Below are 26,796 nucleotides of genomic sequence, written 5' to 3' on the forward strand. Positions count from 1 at the left end.
CAGCTTCGTCTGTCTGTCTTTTTTTTTTTTTTTTTTCTGCAGTGTCCTGCACAGAGACCCTGACCTCAGCCTTACTGAACAGCTCTGAAACAAACCGGAACATCAACTGAGGCTTTCTTGACTGACATCAATGCCCAGCCATACAACTACAAATACTCTAATGATTGAAAAGGCACAAATTCCCACAGACATACTTCAAAGTCTTGTGAGAAGCCTTCTAACTGAAAAGATTCACATTATTTCAAAGGCAATCAAATTTAAACACTTCACTTGGTCGCTTTATGAGCTGTCCTGGTGTACCATTTTACCAGCAGTACAACGAGTGTGTTTTACTGGTATTTGTGCATTAGTTACATTAGTGTTGTTGGGATTTTTCCACTAAGAATAGACTATGTGAAAACACACATTATGCATTTAAAACTGCTTTTGAGCAGCGGTAGCTCAGTGATTAAGATCAGAAGGTTGCTGTTTCAAGCCCCTCCACTGTAACTGTAAGTCGCTAAATGCCGCAAATGTAAAAATAAATATAAATCACATAGAGGTCACTCTATGTGGGCATTCGTCATTGAAATGGGACGTCCAACAAGCTCATACTCAGGTGTCCAAATACTTTCGTCCATATAGTGTATATCACGGTGGCGTGTACTGATCTCTGACCTGTCCGTCTGTTACTCTGCCTTCTTCGTGACTGCATCCTGTCCAGTACTGGAAATATCTCATTTGCATGTGTTTTTTTAAAAGGTTAATTAGCGCGTCCCCGGCGTCCCCGCGAGGAGGTGTTCAAACACGACCTTTCACCCGTCAGCACGTCTGAGACAGGGATGAAACGCTTCCTGTTTATTCCTCGCTTTCTTAATTCTGGGAAATAATAACAAGTTCTCGATTCTCTGAATCTGAAACAACACCGGGGAAATTAAAACAGACGACGGGAAGAAAAGAAGAACAGCTGCTAAGGGGGATGAAAAACCTCCGATTTTAAAAGATCTCATTAGATCGAGTGACTAATACAGCCAAAAAAAAGTGATTCATTTCAAGGAACCAATTTATTTGCCAATAAATGTACTGCCGCCTCTCTGAAAACCTCAGTTTTTGCATATTTGTAACACTCGTCAAATTCAAACACTAAGAGAATACTTTTATTTATTTAATAAACAATGATTTCTAACAAGCACTCGGGTGTCTTTCACATTTTCTGCATTTTGCAGAAGCTTTTATCCAAAGCTATAGTGTTACAGTATACTGTCTAAGCAATTGAGGGTTAAGGTCCTTGTTAAATGGCCCAACAGTGGCAACTAGACAGTGGTGGGGCTTGAACCAGAGACCTTTCGATTACTAGTCCAGTACCTTAACCACTAGGCTACAACTGCAGAGATCTCAAGCTCTCGAGTTCGAATCACAGTTCCGCAGTGGAGCGTCTACACAGACCTGACTGGCAGTGTCTGAGGGTGGTAGGGCTGAAGGGATTTCGTATTACTCCTGCAATAGCGGGCTCTGCTGGCTGCTCGAGGCGCTGCATAGAGATGATGAATAATGGAGAGCAGTGCGTGACTCTATGTAGGCGATACTGATTCAGATTCCTGTGTGAACCCGCCTCAAACAGGTGAAAAGAAGCGGTTGGGTACTACACACGTATCAGAGGGGGAACGTGTTATGTACAGCCCTCCTCAGTAAGGGTCGGTCAGGGTCTGCAGCAGTAGAGGAGATACTGGGGAATTAGATATGACTAGATTGGAAAAGAAGGGAAAATGCCAGGAAATAAAATGCTATCTAACAGATATATTACCCTCCTCAAATAGTAAACATCACATGATTAGTCAATCAACCACTTCAACAAATTTATCATTAAGATTCAGCCAGGCTGATTTCATTTCACCTCACACTGTACCACAATAAAAGCCTTTATCTCCACATTAAGGACCCTTGGACCAAAGGCCACAAAATGTATTATTTATAAACACTAACGTCACCAATAATATATGGGTAATATACCTGAGATATAGCCGAAAGAGCTTAAGGTACCACCAGTTTTACTTGGACCACAGCTTGGTTACCACAGTGCTAAATGGATGCTGAGGTATTCCAGGTGGTTTCTAGGGTGTTGCTAGGCGGTTGCTGAGATACGCTGTTTTCTAAAATACTTAAATACTGTTTCAGCAATTCTGTTTCATCATGTTCTCTGATACAGCAAGAACAGACAGCGACTGACCAGTGCAATTAAGTGTGAGTGTGTGTTGAGACTTACCATGTTCTCAACCCTGAGTTCGAAGGGCATGGGGTTATACACCATCAGCTGCACCTCACACACATCGCCCTGCACCCACTGGAAATCTGCAACGACAGAGAGAAAATAAAGCTGAAATAGATCTGATATAACAGCACGGATAAAATCTTTACAACCACCTTAGACGGCATGTTCAGCATCATCTGTAGTACTTTCAGTTTATTATTACTGTTCTATTAATGTTTAGTGTATTTATATTTGTTAATGGTTACTGTTCTGGGTCGCTGCACTATCACTTCACGATAGTGATCAACAATAACCTACTGTAATTACTGCTGCTCAGACACTTACATCGACCAGGCATAACATCATGAGCACTGACAGGTGAAGTGAATAACAGTGATTATCTCTTTATCACGGCACCTGTTAGTGGGGGGATATATTAGAAAGCAGGTGAACATTTTATCCTCAAAGTTGATGTTAGAAGCAGGAAAAATGGACAAGCGTGAGGATTTGAACGAGTTTGACGAGGGCTGAATTGCGATGGCTAGACGACTGGGTCAGAGCATCTCCAAAACTGCAGCTCCTGTGGGGTGTTCCTGGTCTGCAGTGGTGAGTATCTATCAAAAGTGGTCCAAGGAAGGAACAGTGGTAAACCGACGACAGGGTCATGGGCGGCAAAGGCTCATTGATAATAATAATAATAATAATAATAATAATAAGTTACACTTACAGTGCCTTGCAAAAGTATTCAGCCCCCTTGAACTTTTCAACCTTTTGCCACATTTCAGGCTTTAAACATAAAGATATGAAATTGTAATTTTTTTGTGAAGAATCAATAACAAGTGCGACACAATTGTGAAGTGGAACGAAATTTATTGGATATTTTAAACTTTTTTTAGAAATAAAAAACTAAAAAGTGGGGCGTGCAATATTATTCAGCCCCTTTACTTTCAGTGCAGCAAACTCACTCCAGAAGTTCAGTGAGGATCTCTGAATGATCCAATGTTGACCTAAATGACTGATGGTGATAAATAGAATCCACCTGTGTGTAATCAAGTCTCCGTATAAATGCACCTGCTCTGTGATAGTCTCAGAGTTCTGTTTAAAGCGCAGAGAGCATCATGAAGACCAAGGAACACACCAGGCAGGTCCGAGATACTGTTGTGGAGAAGTTTAAAGCCGAATTTGGATACAAAAAGATTTCCCAAGCTTTAAACATCTCAAGGAGCACTGTGCAAGCGATCATATTGAAATGGAAGGAGTATCAGACCACTGCAAATCTACCAAGACCCGGCCGTCCCTCTAAACTTTCAGCTCAAACAAGGAGAAGACTGATCAGAGATGCAGCCAAGAGGCCCATGATCACTCTGAATGAACTGCAGAGATCTACAGCTGAGGTGGGAGACTCTGTCCATAGGACACAATCAGTCGTACACTGCAAAAATCTAGCCTTTATGGAAGAGTGGCAAGAAGAAAGCCATTTCTCAAAGATATCTATAAAAAGTCACCTGGGAGACACACCAAGCATGTGGAAGAAGGTGCTCTGGTCAGATGAAACCAAAATTGAACTTTTTGGCCACAATGCAAAACGTTATGTTTGGCGTAAAAGCAACACAGCTCATCACCCTGAACACACCATCCCCACTGTCAAACATGGTGGTGGCAGCATCATGGTTTGGGCCTGCTTTTCTTCAGCAGGGACAGGGAAGATGGTTAAAATTGATGGGAAGATGGATGGAGCCAAATACAGGACCATTCTGGAAGAAAACCTGTTGCAGTCTGCAAAAGACCTGAGACTGGGACGGAGATTTATCTTCCAACAAGACAATGATCCAAAACATAAAGCAAAATCTACAATGGAATGGTTCACAAATAAACGTATCCAGGTGTTAGAATGGCCAAGTCAAAGTCCAGACCTGAATCCCATCGAGAATCTGTGGAAAGAGCTGAAAACTGCTGTTCACAAACGCTCTCCATCCAACCTCACTGAGCTCGAGCTGTTTTGCAAGGAAGAATGGGCAAAAATTTCTGTCTCTCGATGTGCAAAACTGATAGAGACATACCCCAAGCGACTTGCAGCTGTAATCGCAGCAAAAGGTGGCGCTACAAAGTATTAACGCAAGGGGGCTGAATAATATTGCACGCCCCACTTTTCAGTTTTTTATTTCTAAAAAAAGTTTAAAATATCCAATAAATTTCGTTCCACTTCACGATTGTGTCCCACTTGTTGTTGATTCTTCACAAAAAATTACAATTTCATATCGTTATGTTTAAAGCCTGAAATGTGGCAAAAGGTTGAAAAGTTCAAGGGGGCTGAATACTTTTGCAAGGCACTGTATATAGCGCCTTTCACAAAACCCAAGGTCGCTTTACATACAAAAATAACAATCACACCAAACTAGCAGTGGAGAAAGGGGAAAAGTGCAAAGAAAAGAGATGGGTTTTTAGTAAGGTTTTGAATTTAGACAGAGAAGTAGTAGAACATAGCGAGGATGGAAGAGAGTTCCAAAGCGAAGGGGCAGCAACACTGAAAGATCGGCCACCCATGCCGCTCAGTCTGAACCTGGGAACCACTAGGAGACCGGCATCTGATGCCCTTAGGTTACGGGAGGGATTGTAGAATTTTAGGAGGACGGAAAGATAAACAGGACCCAAACCCTGGAGTGGATTGATGCACGTGGGGAGCGAAGGCTGGGCCGTGCAGTCCGATCCAACAGATGAGCTACTGTAGCTCGAATTGCTGAAGAGAGTAATGCTGGTTCTGATAGAAAGGCGTCAGAATACACAGAGCATCTCACTGTTTTGGCAGCAAAAGGAGGACCAACACAATATTAGGCAGGTGGTCATAATGTTATGCCTAATCGGTGTTTATCTAAGATTAATGTAGCATAACTTAATCCTGCTACTTTATTCCTTATTCTGTTATATTTTCCTAGTATTATTTGTAGCACAGATTATTACAACATATTTATAAATATAACTAAGCTTTGTGGGTGGATTCAGATTTTGATTCTGAATTCATATGAATGCTATTTTTATACATCAATCTACACTCGCTGACAAAAACTACCAAAAAATGTATTAATTAAAAATTGCTGTTTCTCTCTAAATTGCAGTCAGGTTAATCTTGTTTTCTTTCATCATCCTTAATTAAAAGACTGGTGCCCTGTTTAATTAATAAAAATAGTCATTTCTCTTTTTTGAACACATCTTTCTGTGGCATCTCAAGAGTTCAAGAGAGGCTTTATTGTCATTTCAGCTCTATACAAGTGCAAATTAAAACGAAACAACGTTCCTCCAGGACCAGGGTGCAACAATATCCCTCTCGGCGTAGTGTGTATACTGATGGTAGGCTTTGTTACTTTGGTCCCAGCTCTCTGCAGGTCATTCATCAGGTCCCTCCGTGTAGTTCTGGGATTTTTGCTCATCGTTCTCATGATCATTTTGACCCCACGGGATGAGATCTTGCGTGGGGCCCCAGATCGAGGGAGATTATCAATGGTCTTGTATGTCTTCCATTTTCTTACAATTGCTCCCACAGTTGATTTATTCACACCAACCTGCTTGCCTATTGTAGATTCACTCTTCCCAGCCTGGTGCAGGTCTACAGTTTCTTCCTGGTGTCCTTCGACAGCTCTTTGGTCTTGGCCATGGTTGAGTTTGGAGTCTGACTGTTTGAGGCTGTGGACAGGTGTCTTTTATACAGATAACGAGGTCAAACAGGTGCCATTAATACAGGTAACGAGTGGAGGACAGAAGAGCTTCTTAAAGAAGAAGTTACAGGTCTGTGAGAGCCAGAAATCTTGCTTGTTTGTGGGTGACCAAATACTTATTTTCCACCATAATTTACAAATAAATTCTTTAAAAATCCTACAATGTGATTTCCTGGATTTTTTTTCTCATTTTGTCTCTGATAGTTGAAGTGTAGCTATGATGAAAATTACAGACCTCTCTCATCTTTCTAAGTAGGAGAACCTGCACAATCAGTGGCTGACTAAATACTTTTTGGCCCCACTGTATCTAAAAACTTAAAGTCACAATAAATTTGCAGTCAATCCTGTTTGCTTTTATTATCCTTGAAATGCATCTAGACCTTGACTGGAGTCATCTGTTGCTGTGTGAATTGATTGGACAGAGTTTGGAAAGGTACACCTGAGTCTAATGTACATGAGTCACAATTTACACTGAATTATCAGGACAAAAGAAAAAAAAACATGAAGGTCAAGGAACTGTTAGCGGATCACCAGGATTTAATTGGGTCAAGAAATAGAGAAAGGCAAGGATGTATTGAAAAAAAAAATAGCATCTAAAATTTGAGTGTCCCCAGGACCACAGTGGCCTTGATCATTTTAAAACAGAGAGAAAACATACTGGGGCGACAGTTCACCCTCCAATAACAACAGTGACCCAAAGCATACAGCAGAAACAACACTAAGATTCAAGGCTAAATGTATCTAAATGTCCTCAAATGACCTAAACTCCAACAAGTGTGCAGTTATATGGATCAGTTATGAAGAAAAATGACAGAATGGGGTAAGAATCTAATGTAACAACACATCCAAGAAGGATTTTAGTGTCTGACATGCTGTGCACTTAAGGAATAAACAGATTTGTAATACATTTTACTACATTTGGAGGAAGAAAAACATTCTAATACACTAAATTCTTGGCCAAACTATCAATGTAAACCCAATATCAGCACATACAGTAAGTAGCAGTAATGAGATCTGAACATTTTTGGAACAAACATCCAAACAGTTGTAAAGAGCGATTTTTTTTCCCCTCGGTTGTTTCTTACCCTTATGCCTCCGACACCTCCAGCCATCTGGCTGTGGTAAGCTAGCTTAGTTCAGCCAGTTACAGAGGGAACCAGGGAACTGGACCAAATCCAAGCATGTGTCAGCCACCAGCGTGGAGGATCATCACAGCCCCGACAACATGTTCAGCATTACTGGAAATATGTTCTCACTACTGCTGTACTTATGAGTGGCCATGAAACAAGAGGAGAAAATACACAAACACCTTACGTTACGATCGCGTAGTACAGGGGTTGGACAAAATAACTGAAACACCTGGTTTTAGACCACAATAATTTATTAGTATGGTGTAGGGCCTCTTTTTGCGGCCAATACAGCGTCAATTCGTCTTGGAAATGACATATACAAGTCCTGCACAGTGGTCAGAGGGATTTTAAGCCATTCTTCTTGCAGGATAGTGGCCAGGTCACTACGTGATGCTGGTGGAGGAAAACGTTTCCTGACTCGCTTCTCCAAAACACCCCAAAGTGGCTCAATAATATTTAGATCTGGTGACTTTCACTTTCATGTTCATCAAACCAATCTTTCACCAGTCTTGCTGTGTGTATTGGTGCATTGTCATCCTGATACACGGCACCGCCATTGGATGCACATGGTCCTCCAGAATGGTTCGGTAGTCCTTGGCAGTGACGCGCCCATCTAGCACAAGTATTGGGCCAAGGGAATGCCATGATATGGCAGCCCAAACCATCACTGATCCACCCCCATGCTTCACTCTGGGCATGCAACAGTCTGGGTGGTACGCTTCTTTGGGGCTTCTCCACACCGTAACTCTCCCGGATGTAGGGAAAACAGTAAAGGTGGACTCATCAGAGAACAATACATGTTTCACATTGTCCACAGCCCAAGATTTGCGCTCCTTGCACCATTGAAACCGACGTTTGGCATTGGCACGAGTGACCAAAGGTTTGGCTATAGCAGCCCGGCCGTGTATATCGACCCTGTGGAGCTCCCGACGGACAGTTCTGGTGGAAACAGGAGAGTCGAGGTGCACATTTAATTCTGCCGTGATTTGGGCAGCCGTGGTTTTATGTTTTTTGGATACAATCCGGGTTAGCACCCGAACATCCCTTTCAGACAGCTTCCTCTTGCGTCCACAGTTAATCCTGTTGGATGTGGTTTGTCCTTCTTGGTGGTATGCTGACATTACCCTGGATACCGTGGCTCTTGATACATCACAAAGACTTGCTGTCTTGGTCACAGATGCGCCAGCAAGACGTGCACCAACAATTTGTCCTCTTTTGAACTCTGGTATGTCACCCATAATGTTGTGTGCATTGCAATATTTTGAGCAAAACTGTGCTCTTACCCTGCTAATTGAACCTTCACACTCTGCTCTTACTGGTGCAATGTGCAATTAATGAAGATTGGCCACCAGACTGGTCCAATTTAGCCATGAAACCTCCCACACTAAAATGACAGGTGTTTCAGTTATTTTGTCCAACCCCTGTATGTGCTGACCTTTGTGCTCCGCATCTGTACATGTTCAGAGATAAAGAAAAGTCCGATTAAAACACCTCAAAATCAGCAGTTGTTGGATCGAGGCACCTGAGCAAAGTGTTGCAGGCATGGAAAGCCCACTTCTCAGCTAAACAGGGCCAGAGCAAAGAACCAACAGACGCTCCCTTCATCAGCCGACAGGTACTCGCCTCACGTGCTCATGGGTGAAGTGCTAAGTGTCGATACCTTTTTTTATTTGCTTCCTCTACTCTCATATAACATACAGATAACATACACTCAGATCAGACTATAAACTAAAACAGCAGCGCTGCTGGAGTTTTTAACTACCGTGTCCACTCACTATCCACTCTATTAGACACTACCAAGTTGGTCCACCTTGTAGATGTAAAGTCAGAGACGATCGCTCATCTATTGCTGCTGTTTGAGTTGGTCATCTTCTAGACCTTCATCAGTGGTCACAGGATGCTGCCCACGGGGGACTGCTGGCTGGATATATTTTTGGTTGGTGGACTATTCTCAGTCCAGCAGTGACAGTGAGGTGTTTAAAAACTCCATCAGCACTGCTGTGTCTGATCCACTCATACCAGCACAACACACACTAACACACCACCACCATGTCAGTGTCACTGCAGTGCTGAGAATGATCCACCACCTAAATAATACCTGCTCTGTGGTGGTCCTGGGAGAGTCCTGAACAGGGTAAAGAACAGGGTAAAAGGGGGCTAAAAAAGTATGGAGGTGGTTTTAATGTTATGGCTGATCAGTGTATATTCTGTGAGTAAAATACCCAGTTTCCAGTCTTGTTTCTGATACTCTATAACAATGTGTACGGTTTTGGAACAGGATGTTCATCATGCTCATTTAAACTAGAATTTAGGGTTTATTTAAGTGCACTCTGTCTACTACCATGTTTTAATCTGTCTGTTATTGACCCACTCTGTCTTTCTCACACACAGACGATTGTTCAGTCCACACCGAGCTCATAAATCCTGTGTGAACAGGGTATAGGTGCTGAACTGGATTAATGGAGCGTGACCTTCCATCACTTACCTGGGGGAAATCATGCAGCGCACCGTTAGAAAGTTTCATGTGAAAAAGCTGGTAAAGCAGCAGGTGGAAAAAACATTTCATTAAACGCTTGTCACAATCACAACGCTACAGAGTCACTATTGCGGGGCAGTTGTAGCCTAGTGGTTAAGGTACTGGACTAGTAATCAAAATCACTGGTTCAAGCCCCACCACTGTCAGGCCCTTAACACTCAGTTGCTTAGACAATATGCTGTCACAGACACCTTTTGGAGAAAAGCATCTGCCCAATGCTGAAAATGTAAATGTATTCATAACTCTGCCCAAGTTTTAATGATCATGAGTTTAGAACTTGTCAGCGTATAATACAGTTAAACAAGCTTTCTATGTCTATCAGCTGTAATGCTTCAGGGCAGGAAGGAAGCTCCTGACCCTGCTTATTGTTTGTAGATTTTGGAACGAGTGCTTTGGACTGTGCAACACATATTACAGCAGCAGATCCATCTTTAAAAACCAGTTTTTATCCTTTTTTGTTGTTGTTTTGGACTAGAGGTGGAAAGAGTACTAAAATATTGTACTCAAGTAAAAGTACTTTTACTTTAATGAATTTTTACTTAAGTACGAGTAAAATTACTAGTCTAAAAATCTACTCAAGTAAAAAGTAACTCATTTAAAATTTACTCATTACTCATTTAAACATTACCTAGTTACTTTTTTAACAGAAGGAGGGCGTGTCTCTCCTGTGTAATGCAAACAGGACAAGTGGATATTTCTCACAATAGTTGTTTTTAATTAAAATATAATAGAAAAAACATGTTGATAGAACATTTAAAATATTTAGGGATGTGTAATGTGTTATTTTAGTACAGACCATCCCATAAAACCTTTTCAAACTGTATAACCACTGAAGTTGGCATTAACTGTTGATTCTATAGACCAGCCTTCTTTTCTCACTAACAAATACCAAACAACAGTCATACTGCAAATCTCATAACTTACAGTCAAGGTTACAGGTGTTGTGACTTTCACTAAATGACCCAAAGAAAACCTTCAAGATGTAAGACAAAACCTTGCCATTCTTTGACGTCAGACTATGTTGTCAAATAACGAAACATCAAACTCCAAACATGCTAAACTTTTAAAATCACCCTTCCCTCCCTACTCTATACCTAGATTACAGCTCCTTTATTTTAGCACCAGTTTATTTTTCATCGCAGAATTCACTGCAGCAGTTTCCCAGACGTGTTTTTTTTTTGCGTTTTTTTTTTACTCAGTAATGGATGTTATTTAAAATGTAGCGAATTACAATTCTTAATACAAAACATACTTAAGTAAAAGTAAAATTACAGGCTGTAAAATCTACTTTAAAAAGTACAAGTATACAAAAAACTACTCAATTACAGTAACACGAGTAAATGTAATTTGTTACTTTCCACCTCTGTTTTGGACATATTCCATCTAACCATTTAAACAAATTTCCTTTTGGCTTTGTTCCTGAATGTGGCAAATGGCCACTATTTTATAATACAGTCCAACTAGCCCTATTTATATGAGCACAAATAAGTAACGAGCTGTCGGCAATCAATCACTATCGAGGAGTTATGAGGTCATGCCATGAAGTTAAATAGTATTATAACTAAAACACATTTCATTCATTCATTCATTCATTCATTGTCTGTCTTACCACCGCTTTGTTCTATTCAGGGTCAATTCACTGGGTAAAAGGCAGGAAACACCCTGGACAGGTAACCAGTCCATCACAAGGCAACACACACACACTTTTAGTATCTCCAGTTAACCTGACCGCAAGAAACCCACAAAGTTCCCACACAGAAAGCACCCGGACCGCTCCACCTGGAAAATAAACTCAGAAGTTTCATGCTGTGACGCGTCAGTGCTACCCACCGAGCCAGCTTTCTGCCATTAACAGACATTTCTATACCACCAAAAAAGCATTCCGTGTTGCTTTATATCATTTTTTGACTCGGCATATAAAAGGCAATTATGCTTGGAAGGTGAAAGAGGAAGAGGACAGCCAGCCACAAAACAGATGAGTACAATTAAAGTAACAATGACTGAGTCATTACAGAAAAAAACTAACAGTAGACAGGATACTCTGGAAACTCACTGTCCATGTAGTCGTCGGATCAGAATAAACATGACTGCACTTAACACAGATTAAAATAAAAATAATAAATAAATAAAATAACAACAATTATAATAATTTTTTACACTAGTATGTGGTTCAACTGTTTAGTCACAACAGTCATAGAGCCACAATACTGATTAGTCCTGGTCTACTTAATAAAGAAGTGATTATAAAACTGTGAGAAAAGTTGGGGGTAGAACAACAGCACAATAACGACTGCGGATTGCTTTTAATACAGGCACTTTAAAATAAAGTCCAGTTGAGTAGTTTTGAATAACTTTAACAAGAACATCCTGCTCACATTATTTTGGTTTTATTCAGTTTACTGTGGCAGCTTGTCAAGGTCTTTACTGTCTACAAATTACTGCTAATGACGGTCGTGGTCCTGGACTATTTTGCTTCTACGTATCTTGCTGATCTCCATAAACAGTATAGCCCAAATCTAACAATCCACTCAAACAAAAAAACAAAAAAACTAAAACAGGACTGCTTTTGATCCACACGATCACTCATAGAATTAGTGCTGCTTGAATAATTCTGAATCCAGTTTAAAAACATACTGGTTTTGCGACATTTAATTTTATTTTTAATATAAAAATTGTAGTTATAGGGATTTTTATAGATTTATAGACTCTTAGTTTTAATATTTATTATATGTTTTTGTAATACGTACTTTTAAGATTTCGCAACACAATTAAGAACTGTAAAATTCTTCCTAAGTAAAGATTTTCTTTTTGTATTGATTTCATTCTTAACACTATGTTTTTTATTCATATCATTTCTGTGTTTTTTTCCAGAATGTTCTCACATGCATATCTGCGCTCAACCTGCCCTGCAACAACACAAACCAAAGAAACAGTACAGGTACACAGAAGCCTGGCGGCGGCACCAAGGAAGCGGTTTAATGTGCTTCATTGAAAGGTTCATATAAATCACGTCAAATTAATTCCGCGTCTCTAATGACGCACCGTTTAACTGAGGCTCTTTGTCTTCATTTTGTTTGTCGTGTGGAATTTAAAAGACTCGCGCTGGCTCTGTTTTATCTGGGTCTGATTTATCCAAACGAGTGTGTGGAGATGGGCGCTGATCACATGACGTCCTGTTGGGCGTAATGGATCTATGTCATGTTTATAATGCGCACAAAATGCTACAGAAGTCAAGTCAGGACAGTGGTAGCCTAGTGGGTGGAGCTTTGGGCTATTAATCGGAAGACTGTCGGTTCAAATCCAGGCTCGGACATGCAGCCACTATTGGGCCCTTGAGCAAGGTCCTTAACCCTGTCTGTATAATGGCTGAATGGCTGTAGCTCTCACCCCAGCCTCCAAACAAGCTGCGATATGCAGAAAAATATTAATTATATTTTATCATAATATTATACAATGATCAGCCATAACATTAAAACCACCTCCTTGTTTCTACACTCACTGTCCATTTTATCAGCTCCACTTACCATATAGAAGCACTTTGTAGTTCTACAATTACTGACTGCTGTCAATTACTCATGCTGTTCTTCAATGGTCAGGACCCCCACAGGACCACCATAGAGCAGGTATTATTTAGGTGGTGGATCATTCTCAGCACTGCAGTGACACTGACATGGTGGTGGTGTGTTAGTGTGTTGTGCTGGTATGAATGGATCAGACACAGCGGCGCTGCTGGAGTTTTTAAATACAATGTCCACTAACTGTCCACTCTATTAGACACTCCTACCTAGTTGGTCCACCTTGTAGATGTAAAGTCAGAGACGATCGCTCATCTATTGCTGCTGTTTGAGTCGGTCATCTTCTAGACCTTCATCAGAGGTCACAGGACGCTCCCCACGGGGCGCTGTTGGCTGGACATATTTTTGGTTGGTGGACTATTCTCAGTCCAGCAGTGACAGTGAGGTGTTTAAAAACTCATACCAGCACAACACACACTAACACACCACCAACATGTCAGTGTCACTGCAGTGCTGAGAATGATCCACCATCTAAATAATACCTGCTCTGTGGTGGTCCTGTGAGAGTCCTGACCATTGAAGAACAGGGTGAAAGGGGGCTAACAAAGCATGCAGAGAAACAGATGGACTACAGTCAGTAATTGTAGAACTACAAAGTGCTCCTATATGGTAAGTGGAGCTGATAAAATGGACAGTGGTTTTACAAACAAGGAGGTGGTTTTAATGTTATGGCTGATGTATATAAAACAAACAAAGCCATTCATCTATTTTTCTTCAGCTGAGGAGCCAGAAGTTTATATTATTAATACACAGTGTATTTTTTATAGGGATTTGCTTGTTGTTTATATTTTCCAGATCTTCACCAGGTTGTCCAGAATTCCAGAATTAACTATTCATACGTTTGCTCAATTATAGTAGAAAAGCTTTACCATAAAAAAGCTGAAATTGAAATGAAAGTCTTTCTTTTATTTTAGCAGTATATACCAGCGGTCACTGCATGGAACCTCGGTGAGCACAAAGCCAATTAAATCCAGAACACACCTGAAGTGTTGAGGCTTTTCATTAACGCTCCCTCAGTCCCACAGGTTTGCTGCACTAACTAAGAGACCCTGGAGACAGTTTTGGGGCGGTTCATTAAAACAGGACTGCGGGGGTTTAGAATAATGAAGCAGAGACGTTTCCCATCTCGACACGCGAGCGTTTAACCCAGAGGAGAGGTGGAAATGTCACTGTCTACACAATCAAACACTCCGCTTAAAGAGAAAGAAAGAAATAAAAGAAGTGCGGGACTTAAACATACTCAGGAACATGAATCATTTACTTAATGAAGAATCAATAAAAAAAATTTAACTGAAGGTGTGAGTGTGTGGTTATTTGTTTTGTTAGTGTGATGGATAATGAACAGCGAGCATTATCAATAATAACAATCAGCACGTTGATATCTAAGATCACAGAACAACATGAGGCAACTGTCAGAGCTGATAAATAGTATTCTCACAGTTGTGGTAGCAGATGTTTACATTTACAAACAGCATTAGCCGACCACCGCTGACATCTCAAGCTCTAGAGCTCTGGAGTTTGAATATTAAACATTGCTATCGACCCAAAACTGAGCTTTTTACAGAAGAGACAGTGTTGTTCTGCTTCAAGGTTAACGGCTTCAGCGGATGAGTGGTTAAAAAGGTTTCCTGAGCGCCCAGGTGGCGCAGCGGGATATTCCACTAGCACACCAGCACCGAGATTCTGAAATCCTCGGTTCGAAACTCGACGTCGCCACCGGTCGGCTGGGCGTCATCTAGCGGGCCTAATTAGCGGTGCCTGCAGAAGACACTAATTGGCCGACGTGTCTGCTAGGGGGTGGATGACCGGACAATGTGGGTGGGGTCTTCAAACGCTGTGCAAGGACCCTGATTAGCAGATAATCTAAAATCTAATCTAAAAGAAAGGGTCCGATAGGACTGTGCACATGTCGGAGGAGACGTGAGCAGCAACATACCCTCCCCAGCAGCGGAAGACAGATTGACTACACTAAATTGGGAGAAAATGCATAAATAAATAAAAAAAAATTGTTCCTGGTTGGTTTGATATGTTCTCCAATGCCTGTGTGTGCTTCCTCCGGTATGTACCACCTCCCAAAACATGCCAGTAGTTAAAGTAAGGGCAGTGGTAGCTCAGTGGTTGAAGTACTCGACCAGTAATTAGAAGATTGCTGCTTCAAGCCCTACCAGCAGGTTTAATAGTCTTTTGAAAACAGTGAGAGACTCAAAGGTCAGGACCCTCAAAAAGCAGGTATTATTTAGGTGGTGGATCATTCTCAGCACTGCAGTGACACTGACATGGTGGTGGTGTGTTAGTGTGTGTTGTGCTGGTATGAGTGGATCAGACACAGCGGCGCTGCTGGAGTTTTTAAATACCGTGTCCACTCACTGTCCACTCTATTAGACGCTCCTACCTAGTTGGTCCACCTTGTAGATGTAAAGTCAGAGACGATCGCTCATCTATTGCTGCTGTTTGAGTCGCTCATCTTCTAGACCTTCATCAGTGGTCACAGGACGCTGCCCACGGGGTGCTGTTGGCTGGATATTTTTGGTTGGTGGACTATTCTCAGTCCAGCAGTGACAGTGAGGCGTTTAAAAACTCCAGCAGCGCTGCTGTGTCTGATCCACTCATACCAGCACAACACACACTAACACACCACCACCATGTCAGTGTCACTGCAGTGCTGAGAATGATCCACCACCTAAATAATACCTGCTCTGTGGTGGTCCTGTGAGAGTCCTGACCATTAAAGAACAGGGTGAAAGGGGGATAACAAAGCATGTAGAGAAACAGATGGACTACAGTCAGTAGTTGTAGAACTACAAAGTGCTTCTATATGGTAAGTGGAGCTGATAAAATGGACAGTGAGTGTAGAAACAAGGAGGTGGTTTTAATGTTATGGCTGATCGGTGTATGTATGAAATGTGGACAGGTTGTGTTGGGTTATAATACATCACATGACCCATAACGAAATCCCATTTTGATACCAAATCAGACTTAAAATTATTAATCGAAAGCTGATCTGCACATAAAAAGTAGCAGAAGTTTTATCCCAGTTTGAAAAGCCCTCGAGCACAGAGAGGAGGGTGTAAAAGAGCCTCCTGCGTTTATGATTAATACGTGTGTTGTTGTGTTTGTAGTGCCTGGTGGATTAGGTGTCAGGTTTAATGCTGCCTCTATCAAGTTAAAAAATGCCCCCCCCCAGTCTCGGGTAATCCTGGCTTTAACATAAACGCCGAGATTTTTCGTTCAGGGTGGAAAATTACGGCTCCGTTCGGGTTTAACCTCGATCATTCAGAGCTGGAGCCGGCTCCGTCAGCCTCGGGTCTTCCTTCACGATCGGGCGGAGAGATGAGACCTGAGGAACTGCTTCTTCACTCTGACTGATCTTCCCTGACTGACAGACTGGGAGAAGAAGCTCAACAGGAGATTCCCAGCTGGTTAATAAAGCCGGATCCATCCCGAGTCTCCCGACTACTTCCGGGCGATATTCACAGCACGGGAGGAAAGGAATCAAAAAGAAAACACACGTACACGCAAAGACGTTAGCTGCAGGCCGTGGGTGGAAATGTGCTCGCCTGATGAGATGGAAATGCTCACCAAGAGCTACATCAAGCCGAAATTAGTTTCACAAGGCCGTGTTCAAAAGCCATTAGCGCTTCAGCTGCTTTATGTACAAGGATTTGTTAACATTTGATGTGTTAAACCATTATTGGATTTATCCAGCATGTAAAAACATGGATTTATTGTATACAGTCAGTCCCCAAGACCCCTCGGTTAAAAAACAGATCATTAAAATACTAAAAGTAGAAAATCCTGATAAGAAATTGCTAAATTCCAGCATAACCAAACAATCATTGGCACTTCTGTCAACATAACATGACTGAGGGACTGAGGGTCTGTTCGAAAACCTAGTGAGCTGCCTCGCTGCCTACTGTCTACTTCCTACCTGATCAGCTGCCTCAGTAGAGCGGGTTCTAATAAGACATCGAACTCTATTAATAATTCAGATTATTTAGACGCGCTACTTAGACTGAGATCACGCCACCACAGTTTTAGCTTACTTAGCTAAAACAGTTAGCCTCGGGCCATTCAAACCGACGGTCTGAGGTGGCACAACCCGCTAGCACGCCAGCTAACATCTCCCTCTGTGTACCGAGAACTGTTAAACTTTCACAGATAAGTGAGATAGCACACCAGCGCAGAGATTCTGAACTCCTCGGTTCGGAACTCGGCGGTGCCACCGGTAGGCTGGGCGCCATTTAGCGGGCATAATTGGCAGTGCCTGCAGGGCGGGATGACCGGACTATGTGTGTGGGGTCTTCAAAACGCTGTGTAAGGACCCTGATTGGCAGATACAGAGGCGCCTGTGCAGAATGCACGGGTGAAAAAGGGTTCCGCTAAGACTGTTAAACTGTCACAGATAAGTAACACTTGTGCACCTTTATACAAATTAAACATCAATGAGAATTTGTGTTCTTTTGAAATCTGTTGGTTGCTCCGCATCCGTCCACCATGTTTTTAATTGTTAGTGAGAAAAATGTGCCGCACTGAATGCTGGGATTGCCTTCAGCGCCGAGGAGACATCTAATGCTCCCTTGTTATTCAGTTATTTACATTTACATTTTCAGCATTTAGCAGACACTTTTATCCAAAGTGACTTACAGTTGTGAAGTATACAATCTAAGCAATTGAAGGTTAAGGGCCTTGCTCAAGGGCCCAAAGTCACAACCTGGCAGTGGGGAGGCTTGAACCGGCAACCTTTTGATTACTGAACCAGTACCTTAATCATTAGGCTACAACTGCCAGTCAGATCATCACTCAGAATTAAGGCGCCTCAGTAGGAGCACTTTAAGCAATCTAAGAATTTAGACACGCCCTCTTCTCGGGAGTGTAGGATGATATAAAATGTGTCTATGTAAAGAGGGCGCTAGGTTTTCAGACAGACCCCGAGTCTTCTCCTGTAATGCTTAATGAGAATATTATTGGAATCCGACTCAGCTCGGCGCTGCTCTCTAATTTCCTCTCTCGTTTTCTCTCTCTCGTATTCTGCTCGGTGCTTCTTTCACTCTGGTTTTCTCTACAGGAGGCATTGCTGCACATAACCGCAGCCTCAGAGCAGAAAGAGCAAAGCATGCATTCAGGCTTTTGTGAACAACTGCATCAAAAAACTAGTGAAAATCTTATGAGGATGATCACTGAGCAAGTGTTCGAGACATGGTTTATAAAAAAGATGGGGTTTTACAGTAGGTAGAAATAAAAGGCAAGGTAAAATACCTAATAAAAAAAGGAAATGAATTGGTGGGATAATCCACTAGCACACCAGCACAGAGATTCTGAACTCCTCGGTTCGAAACTCGGTGTTGCCACCGGTCAGCTGGGCGCCATTTAGCGGGCATAGGCAGGATGACCGGACTATGTGGGTGGGGTCTTCAAAACGCTGTGTGAGGACCCTGATTGGCAGATAGAGAGGCGCCTGTGCAGAATGCATGGGTGAAAAAGGGTTTGCTAAGGGCTGCGTGCGGGTCAGAGGAGGCGTGAGCAGCAATATACCCACCTCGACTGCAGTCAGGGATCCCCCAGCAGCGGAAGACAAATTGACTACGCTAAATTGGGAGAAAAAGCATAAATAAAATTAAAAAAAAAACATGAATTGGTAATCAGCATTTAACTGAATAGCAATTGCAGGGGAATCTCATATTGTATCACAACTGTCGTACTACTGTGACGTCAATTCCACATTTCAATTCCACACAGACGTTTTGTGGATTTTATGGTTTTGATTCGTTTTTGCAAAATGTGAAATCATCAAGTGTGACAATAACAAAGGCAATCAAAAGGGGGGCAAATCCTTTTTCACACCACCGCATGTGTAGCTATGATAGCCAGAGAACTGAGAAAAACCAAAGAAAAAAAACAGAAAAGAACAAGAATCACAGTTAAACACAAAGTAAATGGAATCACACAGCAACTCCAGAACAAAAAGAAAAACAGGGGGTTGCAGGCAAAATGTGACGTCACCAGTTCCATAACGAGAGGAGGCAGGAAACACAAAGAAAAAGCAGCACAGAGGCAGAATGAGAGGCTGCGGTTATGTGCAGCAATGCCTCCTGTAGAGAAAACCAGAGTGAAAGAAGCAGCGAGGAGAATACGAGAGAGGAAATTAGAGAGCAGCGCAGAGCTGAGCCGGATTCCAGTCGAGAGGATCTCAGCATGACAATTAGACGAGCTGACAGTCCGATTCTGAGAGAAACAGATCAGTTCGTTTCAGATTATCAGCCAATCCAAAAAAAACAAACAGAGAAGCTTTAAATAAAACTACCTAATGATGTCCTAGCATACAGAGACAAGGCACAAACGAGGCAGAGATGAGGCAGTGACAGGGCGGAGACAAGGCAGAGACAGGGTAGTCTGGGCTATAATCACTGAAAACATGGGTTTTGCATTATATACATAAGAGTGTGTGTAACAGTGATATGCTTTGTAGCAGTAAAAGTATGCGTGGTACGTATAGAAGTATTAGTATGAGTAGTAGTAGTATTAGTATGTTTAGTAGTAGAAGTATGAGTAGTACTATGAGTAGTAGTATGAGTAGTATTGGTAGTAGTAGTATTAATGATATGTGTAATAATGGTAGTACTACTAATAGTAGTAGTATGTATAATAGTAGTAGTATGTATAATAGTATGAGGAGTAGAAATAATAGTAGTATGAGTAGTAGTAGTAGTAGTAGTAGTAGTATGAGGAGTAGAAATAATAGTAGTATGAGTAGTAGTAGTAGTAGTAGTAGTAGTATGAGGAGTAGAAATAATAGTAGTATGAGTAGTAGTAGTAGTAATATGTGTAATAGTAGTATTATGTGTAGTAATAGTATGTGTACTAATACTAGTATGTGTAGTAGTAGTAGTAGTATGTGTAGTAATAGTATGTGTAGTAATAGTATGTGTCTATAGCAGTACTAGTATTAATAGTATGTGTATTAGTAGTAGTATGAGTAGTAGTAGTAATATGAGTAGTAGTAGTAATAGTAGTATGTGTAGTAGTAATATGTGTAATAGTAGTAGTAGTAGTAGTAGTATGTGTACTAGTAGAAGTATGTGTAGTAGTAGTAGTATGTGTAGTAATTGTATGTGTACTAGTAGTAGTATGAGTATTAGTAGTAGTATGAAAAGTAATAGTATGTGTAGTAGTAGTAGTATGAGGAGTAGAAATAATAGTAGTATGAGTAGTAGTAGTAGTAGTAGTATGAGGAGTAGTAGTATGAGTAGTAGTAGTATGTGTAGTAGTAGTAGTAGTAGTTTGAGGAGTAGTAGTATGAGTAGTAGTAGTATGTGTAGTAGTAGTAGTAGTAGTAGTAGTAGTAGTAGTAGTGGTATGAGGAGTAGAAATAATAGTAGTATGAGTAGTAGTAGTAGTAGTATGAGGAGTAGTAGTATGAGTAGTAGTAGTATGTGTAGTAGTAGTAGTAGTAGTTTGAGGAGTAGTAGTATGAGTAGTAGTAGTATGTGTAGTAGTAGTAGTAGTAGTAGTAGTGGTATGAGGAGTAGAAATAATAGTAGTATGAGTAGTAGTAGTAGTAATATGTGTAATAGTAGTATTATGTGTAGTAATAGTATGTGTACTAATACTAGTATGTGTCTATAGCAGTACTAGTATTAATAGTATGTGTATTAGTAGTAGTATGAGTAGTAGTAGTAGTAATATGTGTAGTAGTAGTAATAGTAGTATGTGTAGTAGTAATATGTGTAATAGTAGTAGTATCAGTAGTAGTAGTAGTAGTATGTGTAATAGTGGTAGTATGTGTAATAGTGGTAGTATGTGTAATAGAAACAGTACTAGTAGTAATAGTATGAGTAGTAATAGTATGAGTAGTAATAGTATGTGTAGTAATAGTATGTGTACTAGTAGAAGTATGTGTAGTAGTAGTAGTAGTAGTATGTGTAGTAGTAGTAGTAGTAGTATGAGTAGTAATTGTATGTGTACTAGTAGTAGTATGTGTAATAGTGGTAGTATGTGTAATAGAAGCAGTATTAGTAGTAGTATGAGTAGTAATAGTATGAGTAGTAATAGTATGTGTACTAGTAGAAGTATGTGTAATAGTGGTAGTATGTGTAATAGAAGCAGTATTAGTAGTAGTATGAGTAGTAATAGTATGAGTAGTAATAGTATGTGTACTAGTAGTAGTATGTGTAATAGTGGTAGTATGTGTAATAGAAGCAGTATTAGTAGTAGTATGAGTAGTAATAGTATGTGTAGTAATAGTATGTGTACTAGTAGAAGTATGTGCAGTAGTAGTAGTAGTAGTATGTGTAGTAATTGTATGTGTACTACTAGTAGTATGTGTACTAGTAGTATTATGTGTAGTAACAGTATGTGTCTATAGCAGCAGTACTAGAATTAATAGTATGTGTAGCAGTAGTATGTGTAGCAATAGTAATATGTGTAGTAGTAGTATGTGTAGTGGTAGTAATATATGTAATAGTAGTAGTATCAGTAGTAGTAGTAGTAGTAGTAGTAGTATGTGTAATAGTGGTAGTATGTGTAATAGAAGCAGTACTAGTATTAATAGTATGTGTATTAGTAGTAGTAGTAATATGTGTAGTAGTAGTAATAGTATGTGTAGTAGTAGTAATATGTGTAATAGTAGTAGTATCAATAGTAATAGTACATGTACAGTAGTAGTAGTATGTGTAATAGTGGTAGTATGTGTAATAGAAGCAGTACTAGTATTAATAGTATGAGTATTAGTAGTAGTAGTAATATGTGTAACAGTAGTAGTATCAGTAGTAATAGTACATGTAGTAGTAGTATGAGTAATAGTGGTAGTATGTGTAATAGAAGCAGTACTAGTATTAATAGTATGAGTATTAGTAGTAGTATAAGTAGTAGTAGTAATATGTGTAGTAGTAGTAGCAGTAGTATGTGTAATAGTGGTAGTATGTGTAATAGAAGCAGTACTAGTATTAATAGTATGAGTATTAGTAGTAGTAGTAATATGTGTAACAGTAGTAGTATCAGTAGTAATAGTACATGTAGTAGTAGTATGAGTAATAGTGGTAGTATGTGTAATAGAAGCAGTACTAGTATTAATAGTATGAGTATTAGTAGTAGTATAAGTAGTAGTAGTAATATGTGTAGTAGTAGTAGCAGTAGTATGTGTAATAGTGGTAGTATGTGTAATAGAAGCAGTACTAGTATTAATAGTATGAGTATTAGTAGTATGAGTAGTAATAGTACATGTAGTAGTAGTATGAGTAATAGTGGTAGTATGTGTAATAGAAGCAGTACTAGTATTAATAGTATGAGTAGTAGTAGTATGTGTAGTAATAGTACATGTAGTAGTAGTATGAGTAATAGTGGTAGTATGTGTAATAGAAGCAGTACTAGTATTAATAGTATGAGTAGTAGTAGTATGTGTAGTAATAGTACATGTAGTAGTAGTATGTGTAATAGTGGTAGTATCAGTAGTAATAGTACATGTAGTAGTAGTATGAGTAATAGTGGTAGTATGTGTAATAGAAGCAGTACTAGTATTAATAGTATGAGTAGTAGTAGTATGTGTAGTAATAGTATGTGTAGTAGTAGTATGTGTAGTAATAGTACATGTAGTAGTAGTATGAGTAATAGTGGTAGTATGTGTAATAGAAGCAGTACTAGTATTAATAGTATGAGTAGTAGTAGTATGTGTAGTAATAGTATGAGTAGTAGTAGTATGTGTAGTAATAGTACATGTAGTAGTAGTATGAGTAATAGTGGTAGTATGTGTAATAGAAGCAGTACTAGTATTAATAGTATGAGTAGTAGTAGTATGTGTAGTAATAGTATGAGTAGTAGTAGTATGTGTAGTAATAGTACATGTAGTAGTAGTATGTGTAATAGTGGTAGTATCAGTAGTAATAGTACATGTAGTAGTAGTATGAGTAATAGTGGTAGTATGTGTAATAGAAGCAGTACTAGTATTAATAGTATGAGTAGTAGTAGTATGTGTAGTAATAGTATGTGTAGTAGTAGTATGTGTAGTAATAGTACATGTAGTAGTAGTATGAGTAATAGTGGTAGTATGTGTAATAGAAGCAGTACTAGTATTAATAGTATGAGTAGTAGTAGTATGTGTAGTAATAGTATGAGTAGTAGTAGTATGTGTAGTAATAGTACATGTAGTAGTAGTATGAGTAATAGTGGTAGTATGTGTAATAGAAGCAGTACTAGTATTAATAGTATGAGTAGTAGTAGTATGTGTAGTAATAGTATGTGTAGTAGTAGTATGAGTAGTAATAGTACATGTAGTAGTAGTATGAGTAATAGTGGTAGTATGTGTAATAGAAGCAGTACTAGTATTAATAGTATGAGTAGTAGTAGTATGTGTAGTAATAGTATGTGTAGTAGTAGTATGATTGTAGTTATTACTGCCACATTTTTTGGATATGGGGTTTGTGTGTTGCCAGTAGGCGTGAGTGAGTAAGTGAAATCCTGAGTGTGTCACGCACTGCTCAGACTGTGTTTCTGCTCTGCATCCACTGTGACCCTGATCCTGGACTGGGCACTTATCTAACAGAACCTCTGAAAGCTGCTCTGTTGGCTGGTTTAGTCCATAGTGTACACTACAGATGCACGTGTGCGTGTGTGTGTGTGTGTGTGTGTGTGTGTGTGTGTGTGTGTTTGACTTTGATAAAGGTCTTTTCTCCAGAGACATCTGGTGTGTGTGATTCAGTCCTGTTTTCTGGCAGCAGGCTAAGAAACAGAATGCACACACACGCACACACACACACACACACACACACACACACACAGTCTGGCTACACAACTACATGTTTTTAAATGATTTTTCTTTCTGTTACATGATGTTTCGGGTCACTACAAATAAAGTTTATTACAAAGTCAGGCAGGGTGCAGATTTCGGAAACCCGTTTCCTCATTTCAGTGTGGACATGTAACACACATGTGTCACTCTGACATTGCTTCAATAGATGTGAACAGAGGAGGTCACCGGCAGAAGAAGTAAAGGAAGGAAACTGAATAAGATGAGAGTATAGAAAGTATTACATTCACTTAATAATACGCTACTGAGTAGCACTGACAGAACTGACTAAAAGGAACTGAGGCTTCGGTAGCAAACATCCAGTGACCTGTGCTGCGACGTTTCCACTGGACTTTCTCATCGTATATGCTCATGAGGTTCAAATTCTATATCAGCAGATCACTGTTGGTATGATATTTTAAAATTAATTAAACGGCTAATGCCAAGTTCACACTACACGACTTTCCAAGTGGTCAGGTGGCTGTACAGTTCACACTACACGACCGGATCTCTTGTAATCGGGAGTCTTTCAGGTCGGTGTATGTTTCACACTACACGACTGATCGGCGATGGGGGGTTTCACACTACACCATCTATCACCAACTGGAATCGCAGTCTCCCAAACTACATTTTGTCACGAAAACAAACGCGAGAAGTCAAGAGAAGTTTAATGATACCACGTCCAAGCCGCTCAGGTGGCGCAAAGGTAAAAAAAGTACGCTAGCACACCAGAGTTGGGGTTTCGAATACATCGTATCGAATCTCAGCTCTGCCTTTCCGACTGGGCTGGGCGGCAGCATGAACAACGACTGGCTGTTGTTCATAGGTGTGAAAGAAGGTGCGACTGCGGCCCCTGCTGGCCGACTGATGCCGCCTGCACAGGGCTGAGGAATAATGCTGATGGGGGTGTGGCCCTCCGTACACAGTGCCCGTCAGTGTATGAACTCGACTCGTGCAGGTGAAAAATGCAGTCTGTACTGACTGTACGTGTCGGAGGGGGCGCGTGTCAGTTGAGAGGCGTCCTCAGTCAAGGGTGAAGGGTCGAATCAGTATAGAGGACGCATTCAGGGTAAATGGACACGACTAGATTAGGGGGGGGAAATTGGGGGGGGGGGGGGGGGGAACGGGGAAAAATATAAAAAAAAATAAAAAATGATACCACTTCCAAAAATGATCAAAGTTGTTTGTGCGCTGATGTGCAGCGTAAAATCAAAGAGAAAAATAAATGAATCTGAGTGGATTTGGCAACGCGATCAGCAGGGATTGTTTGTTCTGTAGTGAGTTGGAGGTTAATAAATATTTTTGTAATGCAGCGTGGGTATTATGGTTTTACGTGGACGATAAGTTCACAAATATTGTAAAGCTTGTGTGTGTGCCGATGTATTCTGATAGAAACTATATTATCCCACACACCTACACACCTACTCCTACACACTCATTGCCACTCAATCGACTGATCCAGATATTCAACATGCTAGATATCTCTCCTCAGTCGGATTGAGCCACTCGGATTGAGTTGTTTTTTTCTTATATTTTGTTTATGCATTTTCTCCCCTTTTTCTCCCTTTCTCCAATTGCCCGATTGCGTCATGCTTCCTCTCCACCAATGCCGATCCCTGCTCTAAATGAGGAGAACGAAGCTAACCCACATCCCCTCCGATATGTGGGCAGCAGCCGTATACATCTTATCACCTACACATTGACGAGTGCAGTGCAGCTCAGCACTGTGTACGGAGAGACACACCCTGAGAGCACTCTTTTCTCATCTCTGTGCAGGCGCCATCAATCAACCAGCAGAGGTCGTAACTGCACCAGTCATGAGAGAGAGAGACCCCATCCGGCTTAGCCCCGCCCATGTGAACAACAGGCCAATCGTTGTTCATGTGGCCGCTCAGGCTTAGCCAGGAGGCAGAGCTGAGATTCGATGCTATGTATTCAAGATCCAGCTCTGGTTCCAGCGTGTGTTTTTACCGCTGAGCCACCTGAGCGGCTGGATTGAGTCGAGTTGTTGAGTAGTTCACACATAGCCGAGTTTCAACACACATAGTCGAGCTGCCACATCTTGCGGCGACCAGTCGGCGAGCGAAAATCAGGGCAAAAATCGTGTAGTGTGAACTAGGCATGAGCAGAGAATTCCACGTAACACAAACAAAAAATACTGAAGCAGCGGAGCAGGCTAAAATCGGTGCCATGCTCATTTGGCAGTCGAGCCAAGCTAAGAATCTGGCAGCTGACAGTCGGACAACTTCATTTCTTTGAAGAGTTGCGGCGAGTTCATGCAGAACAGCCATCTGTGCTCGAGGAGCGGCTGCCAAGATCCACACACGGCTCTCCAGATCCAAAAATACATAGCAATGCGAGAAATAAATCAAACTTGTTAAAAATCTACGCGACTGTGGATCAGACGGAGCAGAAATGTCTGACCTGACGCAGGCTGGATGCTGTTCAAACTAGTACAAATAATAAATAAATAACCAATAGTAACACATTTAAAATATGACCTTGTCGTGTTATTTTGTATTTTTCATACAAACTTCAGGTCTGAGCTCTTGGGTAGTGCAGTAATAAGTTATTTATTTATTATTTAGGATTTTAACGGCACGTTTTACACACTTTGGTTACATTCATGACAGGAACAGTAGTTACTGCTTACACCAGATTCATCAGTTCAGGTTTAATATCAAACACAGTCATGGACAATTAAGTGTCTCTAATAAACCTGACTGCATGTTTTTGGACTGTGGGAGGAAACTGGAGCTCCCGGAGGAAACCCACGCAGACAAGGGGAGAACATGCAAACTCCACACAGAAAGGACCCAGACTGCCCCACCTGGGGATCGA

The 26,796-nt window shown here is 40.7% G+C and overlaps 1 protein-coding gene across 1 annotated transcript in view; it reads right to left on the minus strand.

The window, feature by feature from the left end:
• Window positions 1-26,796, minus strand: part of trappc9 (trafficking protein particle complex subunit 9) — a 344,576-nt gene that overhangs the window by 232,432 nt on the left and 85,348 nt on the right. Inside the window, exon 12 of the mRNA XM_063018274.1 lies at window positions 2,243-2,328. Within this exon, the coding sequence (XP_062874344.1) occupies window positions 2,243-2,328 (86 nt within the window). The remainder of the gene's footprint in view (window positions 1-2,242; window positions 2,329-26,796) is intronic.

The sequence above is a fragment of the Trichomycterus rosablanca genome, chromosome 1, assembly GCF_030014385.1.
Source record: "Trichomycterus rosablanca isolate fTriRos1 chromosome 1, fTriRos1.hap1, whole genome shotgun sequence".
Taxonomy (NCBI): domain Eukaryota; kingdom Metazoa; phylum Chordata; class Actinopteri; order Siluriformes; family Trichomycteridae; genus Trichomycterus; species Trichomycterus rosablanca.